Genomic DNA, 15,893 nt, shown 5'->3' on the forward strand with positions numbered 1-15,893 from the left:
TGACCAAAAGAATGAGATCACGTGTACAAGTGACAGAAAGGAAGTGTTTTTTTTTTTTTTTGCATGGCTGCTGGGCTTACGTTCTATCAGGAACAGATTTGTGGATCTCCAGATTAAGAAGTTGGTTGGGCATGTCGTAAGGATTCTACCCATGGAGCCCTTCCAGGCACAATTTCACCGGGAGGGGACTCTGCAGCACCCCCAGGAATTACATCTCTCAGGTTGACTCGGGAATGCCTGGGAATACCCCAGGAAGAGCTAAAATACTGTAGTTGGAGACAGGAAAGTCTGGGCTGACCTGCTTGGCCTGCTGCCACTGCGGCCCTCACCACAAGAGGTTTCAGCTGATGAGATGATACATATTGTATATTATGTGCGTGCGTGTGTGTGTGTGTGAAAATTAAAGAGGCCACTGATTGCACTTGAAGCTCAGCTATCAAAAAGGCATACATGCAGAATTTGATGAAGCCGACTCTAATCTTAACTCTAAATGGACACCACAGTTTTATAATACAAAACAATAAAACCTGATTATTGAAATCATTCTTTGAGGAAGATTGTATTAAAATAATTTAATATCCTTTCCCCGTTAAATAAAGTCAAGATAGTAGGAGATCATGCAAAATAAATAATAAGCTTCTTCGACTTGTTGTCTTTTTGTTTTTTGCAAAATATAAGATAAGTAAATTTCTGCCTCTTTGGCAGAGGCAATAATGAGGCTTGTAGTAGGCAGACCAAAAAATATTAACACGTTGTTCATCAGTCTGTCAATTTTTGCAGTGTAAACAATGTTCAGTTACCGTACGGTGGTGGCTTTTTGTACAGATTTGCACTTGCGTTGTTCAGAATGTAGCAGGGTTGCATTAGCCGCTGCCCTGCTAGTCTCCATCTCTGTCTGGACAACGACCTGAAGCTTGGCCTCATGTACTTCCATCTCCTTCTTCACTCTCTAAACTACTTAAATGCTATTAGCAGCAGCACCGTTGCTCTCTTCTGAAAGCTCTCCATTCCTTTCTGTAAACTCTGTAAAAGGTATCCTAGAAGCCTCCACCATCGCTAAAGTGGCCCAGGTCAGCCTATTTTTGGGAGCAGACAGACACTTCCTTGACACCGTCACACATTGGTGCAGTTGGTGGAAGGAGGGGTATCCACTTTGCTTCGTATTTCTTTCACGTCGTTCAGAGGATATTCGCTGCTTATCTGGCACTTGAACACTTGCTTGTAAGCCTTTCTGAAGTTTTCCGACAAGAACGCATAAATAATTGGATTGACGGAGGAATTGCTGTATGAAAGGCAGTGGGCAGCTATTCTGAATACAAAGGAGGCTTGATTGAGAGGAAACGATCCAAATTCTACCCAGAGATAGACTATGTGATGTGGCAGCCAGGAGATGCAGAAAACCACTACTACGACTAGGACAGTCTGTGCAGTCTGTGGGGGGAAACAAAAACACAATAATCAAATGATCAGATTGTTAGAGTTTATCATTTATAATCCAAAACTTGTAGCACTCTACTGTATAATGTGATAATAATAAGCAAGAATGCATTCATCAGTACACTACATTGAAATATCAAGTAGCTTGGCAATGAACAATTGAATTACTATCACTAAAATATCCTCTTTAATCAATAATGATTACAGTTATTATTAATAATAATCGCTCATGATCCTCATTAAGTGAAGTGGCATGATGAATACATTGAATCATAAGAAGTAACATTTTTAAAGTGAATACTAATTCGACTTTAGTTTTAAACAAAAAGTAGCAAAAGTACAAATGGCGTAACATTCAGGTGTGTTTGAGGACTGTGCAGGCCAACTTAGTGGACTGAGCTCAGCAGGTGGGTTCTGGAATCTTCTCAGTCCATTTCAGCATTGTGGGATCCAGAGCAGGGCCATCTTAATGCATGGGTATACTGGGCAGTTGCTAATCTATGTATGTTGCGACTTGCTGAGTGGTTGGGCCCCAGTGCACTGCTGTGCCCGGTGGGGGGGGGGTCTATAATGCTGTTAAGATGGCCCTGGTTAGAGACCACCCCACCGGGACCGGGCTAAAGCCTGAAAACAGGACTGGGCAGGACTCTAGTCAATCATAGGGACCGCTGTTACTCAACACATAAACTCACCCCATATTCATACAAAGTGACAATTCAAAAGTGCCAATTAACATAATATTCATACATACATACATACATAAATCTTCTTTTTATTATTTACCTTCTTCCCCTTGGCAATATCTTTCGCAAATAAAACATTAATTTTCACTGTTATTCTGATGACACTCAGCTCTAAATTGCTAGTAAATCTATTGTTTCTTTTCCACCATCTTCACTTATTGACTGCGTTGCTGAACTTAAAGCCTGGTTTTCTTCTAGATAGATAGATAGATAGATAGATAGATAGATAGATAGATAGATAGATAGATAGATAGATAGATAGATAGATAGATAGATAGATAGATAGATAGATGTGAAAGGCACTATATGATAGATAGATAGATAGATAGATAGATAGATAGATAGATAGATAGATAGATAGATAGATAGATAGATAGATAGATAGATAGATAGATAGATAGATAGATAGATAGATAGATAGATACTTTATTAATCCCAAGGGGAAATTCACAAAATTTCTGACATTTTTCACCAGCGCAGCCAGTTCGTCGATCTTATTTGAGATTGAGTTCACGTTTCCCAGAATCCCAGAAGGCACCGAGGGCTTAAAACGCCACTTTCTCACAAGCCGCTTCATTTTTAGCTTAGTGCCGGCTCTGCAGCTACGATACCGCCTTCTTACCTCATCGGGTAAATAGGGAACCACACCGGCACTGGCATTTGTTCTCAGTGCTTTAAGTTGAGTACTTGAATAGACGAGTCTCGGCGTGTAAAAATCCATGCCCACATTGTAAAAGTAAGTGTGTCCAGGGAATGAATCCACATAAAATAAAGTGATAGGAGTGATCAATAAAAAAGAGAAAAATAAAAGTAGAAAAATAAAGTCGTACACGGAGCTGCTGAAAAGACTGCCACTCTCGGCGGTGTCTGAATCATTGATGATTCTAATTTTCTTAAATTAAACAGTGACAAAACTGAGGTTCTCCTCACTGGGACACAATCAACATTATTCAAAGCCGATAATCTTTCACTTGTTATTGAGAACTCCTCTGTTTCCCCTTCACCTCAGGTCAAGAGTCTGGGTGTCATCCTTGACAGGACTCTCTCTTTCCAATGTCACATTAATAATGTCACCCGGTCTGCTTACTTCCACCTATGTAACATTAATCGCATCTGTCCCTCCCTCGAACCCCCAACCCCCCCTCAACCCATACCACTGCCATCCTTGTTCACAGTCTTGTTACTTCTCCTCTGGACTCTTGCAATTCACTCCTCTTTGGTCGCTCTAATAAATCTCTCCATAAGCTTCAGTTAGTCCAGAATTCTGCTGCCTGCATCATTACTCGAATCCCGTCTATTCACCGGTCTTGCAGCAGCTTCATTGACTCCTGATTAAGTTTCGAATTGATTTTAAAATTCTGCTCTTAACATTTAAAGCCATTCATAACCTCGCCCCTCCATACCTGGCCGACCTTCTTCATGTTGCCATTCCCTCCCGTAACCTTAGATCCTCTTCCTCCATCCATCTGATCGTCCCTCTCGTCCATCTAACCACCACTGGGAGCAGAGCATTCAGCCACTCTGGAACTCACTACCTACTGAGCTTCGAAATACTGAATCATTCTCAACTTTCAAATGTAAAGTTAAAACCCATCTGTTTAAAATGGCTTTTTCTTTATGATTCTTTATTGTTTGGTTTGAATTTTTATATTTTCTGATGATTTAAGCTTTGTTTATAATGTGTTTTTGATTTATTGTTTGTTTGGTGTCCTTGAGTGCTTAGAAAGGCACCTTGTATGAATAAAATGTATTATTATTATTATTATTATAAATGAATAAATAGGGCAGCACGGTGGTGCAGTGGGCAGCGCTGCTGCCTCGCAGTTGGGAGATCTGGGGACCTGGGTTCGCTTCCCGGGTCCTCCCTGCGTGGAGTTTGCATGTTCTCCCCGTGTCTGCCTGCGTTTCCACCCACAGTCCAAAGACATGCAGGTAAGGTGGATTGGTGATTCTAAATTGGCCCTAGTGTGTGCTTGGTGTTTGTGTGTGTCCTGCGGTGGGTTGGCACCCTGCCCGGGATTGGTTCCTGCCTTGTGCCCTGTGTTAGTTGGGATTGACTCCAGCAGACCCCCGTGACCCTGTGTTCAGATTCAGTGGGTTGGAAAATGGATGGATGGATGAATAAATAACCTTTTGTAATGAATTCCTTCTTGGTTTGTGCATGTCTGGCTTTCTTAATTTCCATGAATCTGAACTTACAAAGCTATTCATTTAAGAGAAGGGAATAACAGAAGTGATCATAATGGATGTCAGGTGCATGTGGCACTCATATGGCAAATTATAGGATGACCAGATTTTCAAAGTCCCAAACTCGGATGCTTGTTGTAATCAGAATATAAGTTTAATGTCACTGTGCTCAGTACAAAAATCCACTCACATGTACAGGCCAGGCCAAAGTTAGCACACAGGGGCTCTCAGCATTTAGAACTGCTAGGCAAGCATTTGAAGAGAGAAAGGTACAACTACGAAAATGGGCATTGTACTCTTTCTGTATGCTAGAGATGAAATTGAATCCTCTCCTTGCCTTGTTTGGAACCTAAGTAAGGGTCTGCACGTGGAGAAGACAGTATAAAAGACTTGGACAGCAGCCAAATACTTTGGAGCCGAAGGACACTTGCGTCATATCGTCATCCATCCTGAAAAGCCTTCCAGCGCAGTGACGAAAGATGGCAGACTATATAAATCAAGATCCCACCTTGGTATTGTCTTTCCTATAGGCTTCCCGTCTGAAATGCCGTGTAATTCATCAGTAAAGAAAGCTAAGTTATTTTCTCTTATGTGATTTTTACCACCGTATCACTATGGGAGAGGTATCACCTTCTAATATCATATCTATATAGTTTTCAGTTACTTAAAATGCTGCAATTACAAAAGAACTTATTCCAACTAGGGAGGTATAGCCTCCTAAAAGGAAACATTTGTGAAGCATGGACACCTGTGCATAAAGTCCACCCTCGTTGGCTTAATGCCTGTTTTATCTTCTTCATTGTCATAGTGGGACCAAGGCATAGGACAAAAAGCAAGACATCTTCACAAATAAGGTCACAGGACTGCAGTGCTTGAAGTATTGACAAATAAATGTCTGCGCTCTGCTTTTGTCTGTTTCTACATCCTCTTTGCCATGCTCTTTATGTATCAAGCAGGGTCTCCACTGGGAGTTTCGTGCACACTATCATAAATATATTGTGACAATGTTTGTTTCGGTGAAGTAAGGCACTAATGAGAGAGAGTCCCCTATTGGGCTCCAAGAGTGGGTTTGCTTCTCGTTTTACTAGCGTTGGAGCTCCACGGATGGTCAATCAATTGACACACAGCTTTTTGTGGACATGCTCTTTATATCTAACACAAGATATTAATCAATAGGGTCTCCACTTGGAGTTTCGTACACACTATTATAAATATATTGTGACAATTTTTGCTTCGGTGAAGCAAGGCTGTTCGGCACTGATGACAGAGGGTCTCCCGTTGGGCTTTGAGACTCTCCAAGAGTGGGTTGCTTCTCAGTTTACTAGCGTTGGAGCTTCACTGATCGTCAGACAATTCACAGACAGCTTTTTGTGAACATGCTCTTTATATCCTACACAAGTTCTTAATCAAGTGGGACTCCACTTGGAATTTTGTGCACATAATTGTAAATAAATTATGATTATGTTTGCTTCGACAAAACAATGTTTGCAGCACTGAAGATTGAGAGTTCCCCGTGGGTAGCTTGAAGAGCGGGTTGCTTCCAGGTTTACTAGCAGGGGAGTTCCATGGACCTGCAAACAATTCATAGCCAGCTTTTTGCAGACCAGCAGTAGGTAATATAGTTAATATACATGCCATGTCTGTGTTTTTCACGGACTGGCACAAAATGTTTACGAACCAGTACAGGTCCATGGGAAAAACACTGGCATTGAGAGGAATGGGATACTGGTGCAGAGCTTCACCTCCATTTGTGGTCAAGCTGCTGGGAAGACATCATAAAGCAGCAATGACGTGATGATGGAAAGGTTTCCATGTGTGTTTAGAGATGGACTTGCAGATGACGGATTGCCCGCCTGCACAAAAAGCCAGTAACGGGGAGTAACTTTCTACCCATGCACAGAGTCTGCTGGTCTTTAATTACCTTGTATTGGGGATCTGTTTGCCGCCAGTATAGTGGCTATTGGAGGTGGAAAAAGAGGAAAATGCGCAAAATGTGTAAAATATGCAAAATATTCAAGTTTGTTTATCTGTTGTCAAGGTAAAAATGAAACAGTAAACTAATTTGTAGTTTCAGTGGCAGAGAAGATTTCTCTGTTTTAGGATAAATGAGTTCACAGATTTCTCTATCTATTTTTATTTTTCTATCTTCTCAATGAGAGATTTTGCAATTTTATAGCCTTGAACAGGTCAATCTGTTCAAGATATTTGTGGCCTGTAGGGGGCATTATAGCACACCAAACTCCAAAACACAACTTCACCACACAAGTCCCGGGTTCAAGTCAACGATATATTATGAAATACCTTGGCAAAAGGCTTCCTAATAGTAGTGAACACAACACAATTCCCTTTTCCCTTCTCCTTTCTTTCTTCTCCTCAACAACTCCGAAGCAGTCTCGTCCACCTCCTCCTGACTCTGAACCAGGTAAAGTGGAGCATCTTCTTTTACAGCGGACCCTTGGTACTTCCAGTGCTATCACGTTGTATGCTAGATGCTCTTCCGGGTCACGCAGAGCCTACTTGTGAAAGGAGAGTTTTCCTCCAGTAGCTCCCCCTAGTGGTACCCAAGAACCCCAACAGGACTGTCCACCAAAACCATAACTCCCATTGAGCCCTGTGGGTGTCCAAACGGGATGCACACCAAAAAGATGTCAGCACCCAGTGTACTGGGGAAATGCATGGCCCTAGGAAACATTCTCCCCCTGTCCATCCATTATAACAGTCTCCCACCCAGGAAAGGAACAACTAACCAAGGTGGGTTAGATGAACATCCTCCCACGTTCTTCTATTTAAAGGGCATCCCAGCCGGGTAAAGATCCATCCATCCTAGCCAGAATGCCAGCTAACCCATGTTGAGCATCACATATCTAAATTAAAACTGAACTGTCTCGAGAACTTTCCTTGAAGAATAAGGGTGCCACGTTTCAGCAGACTTTGACCACTGAGTTGCAGACAGATGGGCATACGTCTGCTATTGCAGTAGGTGCTTCGAGCATTATATGCAAACCTCACCTCATAAAAAACATACCTGTTAGCATGTAAGACACTCACATATTTCACTCATCGTTAATTTAACAATAGTTTGAAAAATCATATATGCTGTAAGTTCTTCTTGCAGTAAGAGAATCAATGCTGGGGATGTTCTACCAGCCCATAATTGCCAGTGTGCTGTTGTATGCTGTGGTCTTTCAGGGGAATAACACCAGACATCTGAATAAACTGATGAGTAATGCCAGCTGGGTTACAGGACTGACCTCAGACTCACCAGAGACCGTGGCAAGAAGGAGGACAATGAGGCCATCATGACTAATGTTGCCCATCCTGTCCATGACACAATGTTCTGCAGCATCATTACCTTCTGGCTCATTCCAAGTCATTGTGCGAAGAGGCGTTACTGTGGCTTTGCTTTGCACGCAGCCATCATAAATCCTCCTCATATTGTGCCCATCTTTATTCTAGACAGTTATAGGGTTTTAGGGTCATTATTGTCACATGTATATTGTAGACAGTTTTTGGGGTCATTATTGTGACATGTATATTCTAGACAGTTATAGAGTCATTATTGGTACACTAGTCATTTAGCCCGTTACAATAACGGGCGCTAGAACAGTAGTGCATAAACATTAGTAGGAACAGTCTATATTAAATGGCAAGGGACTTTGACCTCATTCTTTTTGTTGGTCGTATTTTTCTTTCTTTCAGCCTTTCTTTTGTTGATGTTTACTTGCTGAGCTGACCGTTCTTCGTGGGCTGCCGCCGTGTATTGTGTGTTTTTAATTTTCTGTGACAGTAATACTGTCTTGTACGGCTCTATTCAATAAGGGCGCGCACAAAAAGGCGAGCTTCAAAAGTGCGACCTCAATTGAGCGCGGCGAATAAAGGCGTTCGTAGATAATTTAGTTCAAAAGGCTCTGGAATATGTGAAGAGCAACAAAGGTGCAGATCTTTATTTACGCGCGCCTTTATTCACTGCGCCCAATTGAGGTCGCCCTTTTGAGGCTCGCCTTTTTGTGCGCGCCCTTATTGAAGGATACCGTCTTGTACGTCCGCTGGCTTGTACGTCCGTAATATACCTTTAATTTTCTCTGGCGGTAATACAGGCGTGCGCGTCGGTAATATGCCTTTAATCTCCTCTGACAGTAATACTGGCTTGTATGTGGCTGTAATATGCGTCACTGTATTGTGTACCTTTAATTTCCTCTCGCAGTAATACTGCTTTGTATTTCCGTAAAACGCCTCTAACTTTCCCTGACAGTAATATCGCGCATCGCACCGTGCCCCGCGCATGCGCACTTCACCAGAAGACACCCACACACGGACACCTGGACGCACACAGGGATTTTATATATATAGATAGACGTACATAGGCAGTAAACATTCTTGCTAGCTTGTTCCAATGAACATTCAACAGGCCACTAAATTGAGAAAATGTCTTTACAAGTAGCCTGTTTTAACAGGATATAAATCAAAGAAATACCAAAAATTTGAAGACGTACTCCACCGTTGAAGGTTACGAAACCTCAGAGAAGTAAATAAAAATAAACAAACATATAAATATAAAGGTAAGTCAATCACTATCTGCACTTTTGTGATAATATGTGTGGAAACGGTGTGTGTCACGTTTCAGTCAGTTATTTTTGCTGTTTTCTAGCAGTAGATATGGCCGTCTTTGCACCAAAGAGCGGCAAGCAGTAATCCTCTTTTTATAAGCTAAAGTTGTGTGCAGGGCAGAACAGTGTAGCATACAAAACCATGAATTGCAACAGAGAGACTGATTTTCTGAATTCACACTTAGACTTTTACCCTCTAGTCAATGGCAAACTTGGTGAAAGGTTTCACCGGGACATTGCAATGATGGAAAAGCTGTTCTAGTGCAAGTGAGATCTATTGGTTCTGGTCGACTATTGTTGGACACACTGATACGAGAAGCATCAGATGCAGAGTACCAACAAAAATCAGCATGCAAAACATTTTTAGTTCAATTGAGCTAATGCAATACCTGGGCATCATTAAGTGATTAAACACACTAAGTTCAGTTAAAGATCATTTCATCTGTCTCCTAATTTGAACGTCACACAGTCAATCTGAAACTATATTTGTGTTGAGCTTGAAGCTGTCTATCATAATCACCAGCAAATTTTCAGGAAGAAAAACTTTTGAAACAAATGGTTGTCCAGTGTGTTAGTAATAATAATTACACAATCACACAGCAGGTCAGTTCTTCTGTCCCATGGAATCACCAACTTGGTAGCATACAGTACATCCGCATGTACATTCTGACCATTCCTGCAGGATTTTTTTCCTGGGTAGCGTGATGTTCTTCCCAGATCCCCCAATATGTCCATATTGGGCTATTTAGTGATTCTTGTTCTGCCCTCACAGGGTGTGCAGGTTTGTCATTGTGCCTTGTGATGGACTGGATTCCTTGTCCTGCTTTGTCACCTGATGTTGCAGGGATTCTCTGCACTTCTGGGCTGAACTGGTTTGACAATGTTAAAAATATTAATAATAATAACAACAATAATAATAACCATTTAGTGCTATAAGCATCTATAACAGGGGTCCCCAATTCCGGGTCCTGAAGGGCCGCAGTGGCTGCAGGTTTTCATTCTGACCCTTTTCTTAATTAGTGACCTCTTTTTGCTGCTAATTAACTTCTTTTGAATTCATTTTAATTGACTTGTTCTTGAAGACTCCTAAATTGTTTCTTTTTACTTAATTAGCAGCCCAAACAATAATGAGATACAAAATTAACCAAAACGTGACCAGCAAACTGTGTCCATCATGCAGTATCTGAAAATAAAAGGTCTTAGAAATGCTGATCTGCTCAGGTCCCCAAAAGGTTTTAATAGTGCTCTTAAAAAAGAGAGAATCAACAATTTTGGAAATGTCTGCTATTGGACAATGAGAGTAAATTTGGTTTGGAGTTTGAAGCCCTGACTTAGTTGGTCTTCTGTTGGCTCACTCACTTCATGTTTCATTTCTCTTTGGGTGCCATTTAAGGAAAGAAATGAAGCAATTCAGAGGAACGATGGAGAAATTCAGGGGAACAAATCTTAACAAACAAATCAATTAATATCAAAGGAAAAGGAGTTAATTAGCAGCCAGAACTGGTCACCAATTAAGAAAAGGGTTAGAATGAAAACCTGCAGGCACTGCTGCCCTCCGGGACTGGAGTTGGAGACCACTGCATTAATGGTTACCAGTGGGGTTAGGTACAACTTAGGGAAAACTGGTCACCAATTAAGAAAACGGTTGGATAAAAGAATCCTGGGCCTGGTTAAAGAATCGAGTTGTGAGGCAGCGGGCCACACAGAGGAAGAGAGAAGAAGGAAGAATTGATGATTTATTACTCATTTCTTATATAATTGTGGCTTATTATTGAAAGGTTTGTGAAAAAGTGCCTTGTAAGAAAATAAAATCCTTTATTTAATTCATATACTAGCCATCCCTTATGGCTTCGCCCGCGTATTAGTGAAACAGGACAGTGAGGAGGGCCCTGCCCAGTTCTCTACCCCTGACGTCACTCGGCCTGTAGCCTCTGTCTCGGATTAGCGCGAATATATCGCTCCTGCAAGCGAACTATGATTCTTAGCGCAATGAGAGAAGTCGCAAAATCTACCGGAATGTTCAAGCAAATTATAGGAAAAAAAAAGATCCAAATCCGTTAAGTTGTTCTCTCATTCGCTAACTAAGCAGAGTTAAGGTTACACCCGCGGCAGACGCGTGAGTGAGGAGGGCCCCGCCCCCCTCCGACTTTGTCCGCTGCGTCTCTCTCGGATTTGCACAAATAAATCAGAACTGCAAGTGAACTATGATACTTAGCGCGATGAGAGAGTCGCAAAATCAACCGGAATGTTCAAGCAAATTATAGGAAAAAATAGATCCAAATCTGTTAAGTCGTTCTCTCGTGAAAAGCGGACAGACATATAAGCGGGTCTAAAAAACTATAAGAAATTTTGTGCTTGGACCACGAAATTTTTAAAACCGTTTCTTAGCAAGCACCTATGGGCCAAGGGTAACCTACATTCCAAATTTCAAGTCTCAAGTCCTCATGGTTTTTTCCTCATGGAGATTTCGTGATGAGTGAGTCAGTGGTCTTTGGCTTTTATATACAGAGGTTATCTACCATACACAGTGCCTATAAAAAGTATTCACCCCCTTGGAAGTTTTCACATTTTATTGTTATATAGCATCGAATCACAATGGATGTAATTTGGCTTTTTTGGTGGTGATCAACAGAAAAAGACTCTTTAATGTCAAAATGAAAACAGATGTCTGCACAGTGATTAAATTAATTACAAATATAAAACACAAAATAATCGCAGAAGAATTCACTGCCTTTAATCTATACATATTAATAAAAGGCAAAGCCCTCACTGACTCACTGACTCACTGACTGACTGACTGACTGACTGACTGACTCATCACTAATTCTGGAACTTCCTGTGTAGGTGGAAGGCTGAAATTTGGCAGGCTCATTCCTTACAGCTTACTTACAAAAGTTAGGCAGGTTTCATTTCGAAATTTTACGCGTAATGGTCATAACTGGAACGTGTTTTTTGTCCATATACTCTAATGGAGGAGGCGGAGTCACGTATCGCGTCATCACGCCTCCTACGTAATCACGTGAACTAAAAACAAGGAAGAGATTTACAGCACGAGTCAAACGCGGGAATGAAGGTAAATGACGTTCATTTTTGAGTATCTTTTAATACTGTGTAAGCATACATATTAACACATGTGCAATTAAATGTGTGCATTTACGGGGTGATTTCTCAGGCTTAAAAGCTCGCCTTTTACTAAAAAGGTAAATGCAAAACTATTTTCAATCATTCTATGATCTGCTTCTCACAACTGAAGGCACCGTGGCTGATGTTACGTCACTTGATGGCCAACCATAAGCGTTACCTGGTAGGTAACCAGCCACTCACTTCACTCCCTTTCGGGAATCGAACCTCTGAGGTTTTCTTTTGTTCTTAATTAAAATTTAAAAGCAATACTTCACTGCTGGAAAGCCCCTCTAGCGCTGACGTCCGAGGTTCGATTATCGTAAGCGAGTGCAGTGAGTGTGTACGCCTGATGAGCCAAGAATAAGGGGGAAAGACGTGTCGCGTACTCTTTGCATTATTTGACAGTAAACAATTTTCAACCATTCTATGATCTGCTCCTCACAAACTGAGGGCACCGTGGCGGATGTTAGCAGATTGCTGGCCAACCACAAGCGTTACCTGGTAGGTAACCACCCATACAATCAGATTGTGACACAGACTTCGAATGCCGTGAATATATATATATATATATATATATATATATATATATATATATATATATATATATATATATGTGTATGTATGCATATATGTATGTCTATATTTATATCTATACTAGCAAAATACCCGCGCTTCGCAGTGGAGAAGTAGTGTGTTAAAGAGGTTATGTAAACATATATATACATAAACATAGTGTATATATACATAAATATATACATATACACATCCACATATATATACATATATCAACATATATATACACATACATATATATATATATATATATATATATATATATATATATATATATATATATATACACACAGATGCAGACACATATACATATATATACATACATATACATATTTGTATATCTACATATATATACACATATATACATATACATATTTGTATATCTACATTGTCTACCACCTTCGCTAATCATTCTTGAGGCAGATTGAAGACTTAAGTGCCAGCTTAACTGAAAAATTAAAGAAAACATACTAAGTTTTAAAACAAATCAGTTTTAACGGGAAAAGATGCCGACGAAAGAAGAGAAGCAGCGGGACGCTAGGGTCAAGAGCTGCTCATTAAGCAGCAAGCGCATCAACCTCTGAGCAAACGAATGGTAAACGTACAGAGAAAGAGGATAAATACTATGAATGGTCATGTCAAGTGTATTCACTCCACGTTATCGTGGAGTGCGCTGTTACTGGTATTTTGATAAAAGAATCTGAATAACATATAAGAATCGTATAAATTATTAAACAGTAAAACATTAACATTTAAGAAGTAAAGATACATTGAGTACTACTGTAGTGCTTTCGGGTATAGTACATTTTTTGTTTGGCCATTACATGCATAAATGTATAAATTTTTTGGTGTACCTACGCAAGAACACGCGACATGACCCGGCAGTTAAAAATGTATCGGTCCAGCAATTTTAACTCTGTTACAAAGTCGTCTAATATGGTATTGCAAACGGCAGCGGGAGCGTTTCTATAAACTCAATTTAAAGTTACTGTTTACACCGTGCTTTGAAGATGCATAGTATGGGACACGTGTTTCGCCGTAAATGTGGGCTCATCAGGAGTACACAGTCACTGCACTCCCTTACAGGAATCGATCCTCGGACGTAGAGGCGAAGCCCCTAACGTTGTGCCACGGCGTGAGGTTCGTTCATTTGACAGCATGTAGATCGGGGTAATTACATTGCAGGCATTCGTAGTCTGATTCACAATCTGATTGTATGGGTGGTTACCTACCAGGTAATGCTTGTGGTTGGTGAGCAAGTCGGCTAACTTCTGCCACGGTGCCCTCTTTGAGTTGCGAGAAGCAGATCATACAATGGTTGAAATAGTTTAATATATATAGCAAAATCACCGCGCTTCGCAGGGGCGAATATGGTATTGCAAACGGCAGCGTTTCTATAAACTTAAAGTTACGGTTTATACCGTGCCTTGTTTCATATTCTTTTCCTACCTTATCAATTGTGTAATGTGTTTTTTGAACAGGTTTGATTAATGCAAGTGATCACTCCTGCTGCGTTCAGTCACTTCACGTGAGCCAATCTCTTGTGTGATGTTGCGATGTCTACGGGTTTATTTAATGTTAGCTAAGACCCGGCAGTTAAAAGTTTCTCGCTACAGCAATTTTAACTCTGTTACAAAGTGATGCAAACTGTCGTTTATACCTCGTGTGTTCTCATTAAAGTTGTATCTCGCGAATATGGCATTGCAAACGGCAGCGGGAGCGTTTGTATAAAGTTAAGGTTACGGTTTACACCGTGCTTTTTTATACCTCGTGTCTTCTCATTAAACTTGTATGTCGCGAATATGGTATTGCAAACAGCAGCGGGAGCGTTTCTATAAAGTTAATTTAGACTTACGGTTTACACCGTGCTTTTTTATACCTCGTGTCTTATGAAGATGCTTGTATGCGTCACTCACTCGCTTCTTATTGTTTCGCTGCCTTATCAATTGTGTAATGAATGTTTTCTTCTGCGCTCTTTGGGGCTCCTCATTCTTTTCTACGTACTGACTTCACAGTCAGTTCACGTGATTACGTGGGAGGCGTGATGACGCGACACGCAACTCAGTCTCCTACGGCCATCTTGCTGCCTACCATTACAGTATATGGACAAAAAAGAGGTTCCAGTTATGACCATTACGCGTATAATTTTGAAATGAAAACTGCCTAACTTTTGTAAGTAAGCTGTAAGGAATGAGCCTGCCAAATTTCAGCCTTCCACCTACACGGGAAGTTGGAGAATTAGTGATGAGTCAGTCAGTCAGTGAGGGCTTTGCCTTTTATTATTATAGATATATATATATATATGTAGATATGTAAATTTGTATATGTATATATATATATGTATATGTGGATGTGTATATGTATATATATGTACAGTATATGTAGATATGTGTATATGTAGATATGTATATATATGTATATATGTTTATGTATATATATAGTTTCATAACCTCTTTAACAAACTACTTCTCCGCTGCGAAACGCAGCTATTTTGCTATATGTAGATATCTGTATATGTAGATATGTATATATATGTATATATGTATATGTATATATATATGTTTACATAACCTCTTTAACACACTACTTTTCCGCTGCGAAGCGCGGGTATTTTGATATATATATATATATATATATATATATAAATATATATATATATGACAGCAACACTCATAACAATAACACAATTACATATATATATACAGTGGTGTGAAAAACTATTTGCCCCCTTCCTGATTTCTTATTCTTTTGCATGTTTGTCACACAAAATGTTTCTGATCATCAAACACATTTAACCATTAGTCAAATATAACACAAGTAAGCACAAAATGCAGTTTTTAAATGGTGGTTTTTATTATTTAGGGAGAAAAAAAAATCCAAACCTACATGGCCCTGTGTGAAAAAGTAATTGCCCCTGAACCTAATAACTGGTTGGGCCACCCTTAGCAGCAATAACTGCAATCAAGTGTTTGCGATAACTTGCAATGAGTCTTTTACAGCGCTCTGGAGGAATTTTGGCCCACTCATCTTTGCAAAATTGTTGTAATTCAGCTTTATTTGAGGGTTTTCTAGCATGAACCGCCTTTTTAAGGTCATGCCATAGCATCTCAATTGTATTCAGGTCAGGACTTTGACTAGGCCACTCCAAAGTCTTCATTTTGTTTTTCTTCAGCCATTCAGAGGTGGATTTGCTGGTGTGTTTTGGGTCATTGTCCTGTTGCAG

At 40.3% G+C, this 15,893-nt stretch overlaps 1 protein-coding gene across 1 annotated transcript in view; it reads right to left on the reverse strand.

The window, feature by feature from the left end:
• Nucleotides 1-209: 209 nt before the first annotated feature.
• Nucleotides 210-15,893, reverse strand: part of galr1a (galanin receptor 1a) — a 414,821-nt gene continuing 399,137 nt past the window's right edge. Inside the window, exon 4 of the mRNA XM_051935719.1 lies at nucleotides 210-1,431. Coding sequence (XP_051791679.1) covers nucleotides 1,114-1,431 — 318 coding nt within the window. The 3' untranslated portion in view covers nucleotides 210-1,113. The remainder of the gene's footprint in view (nucleotides 1,432-15,893) is intronic.

This window comes from Erpetoichthys calabaricus, chromosome 13, assembly GCF_900747795.2.
Source record: "Erpetoichthys calabaricus chromosome 13, fErpCal1.3, whole genome shotgun sequence".
Taxonomy (NCBI): domain Eukaryota; kingdom Metazoa; phylum Chordata; class Cladistia; order Polypteriformes; family Polypteridae; genus Erpetoichthys; species Erpetoichthys calabaricus.